Here is a 3,582-nt window from a genome sequence, read left to right as displayed (position 1 = left end):
GAGTCAGGCGTGGGAATGGGCCGAAGCTCAGGATGTTGCTTCCAATGCATTGAAGATGCATCTGACTTCGCCCCCAACGCTGACTTGCCCCAATTTCGAATTACCGTTCTCTCGCTCCAGACCAACGCCAGCACGGTGGGTCTCGGCGCCATCTTGACGCAAGTCATAGATGGTGAGGAACCGATTATTGATTGATTGATTGATTGAGTTTATTGCTGTACATTATGTTGTGCAAATTTATGGTGGCAAAACCACATAACCTGGTATACACTAAATCACAGTAGATATCGTGGAGTAATCAATACATGCCAATAATGATAGATACATAAAATACAGAGAGGATGAGAAGAAGCAATATGCAACAGGAAGAGCAGGCTTCGCCGGGTCCCAAACAAACGGATGAATATCAAGTGCGAAATGGTAGCGATGAAAGAGGGAAGAGTGTAAGAATAAGAAGGGATAGGAAGAAAGGGGCAAGAGGGGGAGAGAAAGAGATAAGAGGAGAGCAAAGGGTAGGAATGGTATCAAGAGTTGTCCCTCGGATAATTCCGCACAGCTAATCGGAAGGACGACAGTGTGGGAAAGTCCCGCACTGCAGAAAGAATTGAGTTCCACAAATAAGCCGCAGACACGTGGAAGGAGGATCGCATGGCTTCAGTCCTGAAAGGCTTCATCATAAGGAAGTCACCTCACCCAACACCGGTCGCACCACCCGACTGGCCACAAAAAAAGTCAGCCAGATAGACCGGCTGACCAAAGCGGAGGATCTTGTAAGTGAGGCAGGCGAGGAAGTACTTCCTGCGCACTTCACACGTCGTCCAGCCAAGCCGCAGATGATAGGGAGTGATGTGCTCGTCTCTCCTTGCCCCAAAGATGTATCTAACCGTCATATTGATGAGACGCTGAATCACAGTAGCAAGTACATCAGACAGGCCATCATACACGAGACAGCAGTAATCGATCAGGGGGAACACCAAAGCCTGAATGAGGTGTTTACGCAGACCTAGAGTGGTACTGGCTCTAAAGAACCGAAGGCGGTACATGACAGAGTGAACCCTCTGCGTCACATACGCCACATGTCCCTTCCAAGAGAGCTTGTTATCCAGAACCACTCCCAGGCTGCGCACGGAAGTATCAAACGGAATTGCATAGCCACCAACGTTGACAGACAAATCAGGCAAGGAATAGACATAGTTAACGAAGACATTAGAGCCAAAAATAATGGCTTTCGTCTTCGCCACATCCAGCTTCAGCCAATTTGCATTAGCCAACTCTGTCACACGGTTAGCAGCGTTGCTCATGCGGCGAATGGCATCCTCTAACTCCTCACATGGAAAGGTCAGATAAATCTGGAGATCATCAGCATATATCAGATGCCGAACTCCAGGCCCTAAGTTTACACCCACATCATTAATGAACAGGAGAAAAAGCAGAGAACCTAGAACAGATCCCTGCGGAACTCCCCTGTTCAGATGACAGAAGGATGAACACCCACTCGCCCCGCCTAGTGTAGCCTGCGAATGACCACCCAGATATGATGTAAGCCACCTCACTGAAGAAGCTGAGAAGCCATAGCCTAACAGCTTCCGCAGCAGCAACACATGACAAACGGAATCGAACGCCTTGCTGACGTCGAATAACAGCAGCATCGTCAGCTGCCGTCTGTCAATACCTGTCCTAATGTCGTCTGCCAGTTTCAATAGCACCGTCTGCGTCCCATTGAATGGACGAAAGCCCGTCTGCAGGGAGTCCAAAATGAAGCGCTCAGCAAGGAAGCCGGAGATTTGCTGGGAAGAAAGTTTCTCCAGCACCTTGGAGAGGAAACAGAGCAAGGCAATCGGCCTGAAGTCATTACGTGACACAGGCTTTTTCACCTTGCCAAGCGCAACAATAAGGAACCTCCTCCACTCAGAGGGAAAGCAAGACAGAGCGAAAAAGCTGTTAAAGAACATCACTAGATCAGGTGTTAGAATCAGCAGGACAACCGACCGGGGAACACCATCAGTCCCTTTAGCTTCGGTAGAGAAGTGTCGAACAGCCTTCTGTACCTCATCAGCAGTGACAGGCCTGAAGGAGAAACCCACGGCAGGAGGGATGGCCCCAAGCTCAGCCGAGTCCAAGAACCCATCCAGCGAAGGCTCCGTCTCGTCAAAGAACACTCCAGCAAAGCAATGATTCAAGACATCAGGATCGAAATCTGGTGTTGAGTCATTCCCAGTCACCACACCAAGCCTTCTGAGCTCCTTCCAGATAAGCAAAGGGTCAGAGAGAGGCTCCAGAATTCGCTCGAAGAAAAGTTGACGTGCCGCCTCAACCTCACGATGAGCACGATCACGAGCCGTGCGATAGGTTAAGAGTGCTTGATGAGAGTGAGTACGTTGGTACACACGGTACAGGCGATCTCTCTCCGCTACAAGAGCAACGATCCCGTCAGTAACCCACGGCTTGCGCTTCGAGGACTTCCTTACCGTCTTGAGCGGGACAGCAGCGTCCATGGCGACGCCAAGATTACCGCCCAGACATGCAGTCATTTCGTCTGGAGACGACAGGGCATCGAACACCGACCAGTCACTCCCAGCAAGCTGCGACAATAGCAAATCAAGATGCAGAGCGGCAAAATCCCTGTAAGTGAAGTCCTTACTCACATATGGGCGAGGCAGGATAGCCTGTATTGTGGCAGTGATAAGATCGTGACCATCCACAAAGGGGGCCTCTGTCTTCCAGTAGGATAGAAGCGTGTCATCATGATCAATCAGGCACAGATCAAGCCAGGAGTCTGAGCCATGAGTATGATAAGTGGCTCCGTGCGGCACAAGGCTCAAAGAAAAATCGGAGTAAAGCGAACGCACCAGAGCCGTATCAGGGTTGCTCATGGACAGCTGATCGGCATTGAAATCCCCAAGGATGACCTTGGAGCTATAATCCTGAAGAAACCCCTGCAGAGAGGGGATAAAGTCATTACCCTGGAAGAAAGGAGCATGTGGCGGCCTGTATACCACTGCAACAAAGACTGGAAAGACACCATGACAGGAGATTTCACAGAACAGATACTCGGGGAAGCCAGGTCGTTTAGTCCACACATGGGAGGAGGATGCGAGAACTGTGACCCTGAAGCAGTTATTGATGAAAAGAGCTACCCCGCCACCACGCATATTGCGATCACGCCTGAAGAGCCTATAGCCTTCCAGCGAAACGACATCGTCATCAATAGGAGGGCAAAGTTTAGTCTTTGACATGGCGATAACATGAAATGGAGGACGAGATTCCAGGAAAAGCCTGACTCTCTCAATGTGAGCTCTGAGAGAGTTCACATTAAGATGACAGACACGCAAACCCTCCAATTCTAACATGACTGCCGCCTGACTGTGCTCAAGGTAGGAGTGAGTTAGCGAAAGCGGAGCGGGAGACTGAGAAAAAGAAGAGAGAGAAAGAGAAAGATTGGTGATAGGACATATAGCAGAAGCAGAAGAGTTCATTGAGGGCCCGCCATGAAGTTTTTTAATTCAGCCGTCGATGAGATTCTGGTTGCAGCATCCTCCTTTTTCTTTATGAACACAGCTCCACTTCGAATGAAGGTATGAA

The 3,582-nt window shown here is 49.7% G+C and overlaps 1 protein-coding gene across 1 annotated transcript; it reads right to left on the bottom strand.

Annotated features, from left to right (window-relative positions):
- Window positions 1–689: 689 nt before the first annotated feature.
- On the bottom strand, window positions 690–3,350 carry LOC107045093. The gene has a single exon (XM_015267228.1). It carries the CDS (start codon window positions 3,348–3,350, stop codon window positions 690–692), a length of 2,661 nt encoding a protein of 886 aa, XP_015122714.1.
- Between the last annotated feature and the right edge of the window lie 232 nt (window positions 3,351–3,582).

The sequence above is a fragment of the Diachasma alloeum genome, unplaced genomic scaffold, assembly GCF_001412515.2.
Source record: "Diachasma alloeum isolate Michigan unplaced genomic scaffold, Dall2.0 Dall_scaffold_00874, whole genome shotgun sequence".
Classification (NCBI taxonomy): Eukaryota; Metazoa; Arthropoda; class Insecta; order Hymenoptera; family Braconidae; genus Diachasma; species Diachasma alloeum.
The sequence above is the reverse complement of the archived record's forward strand: the minus strand, read 5'-3'. Positions and strand labels throughout refer to the sequence as shown.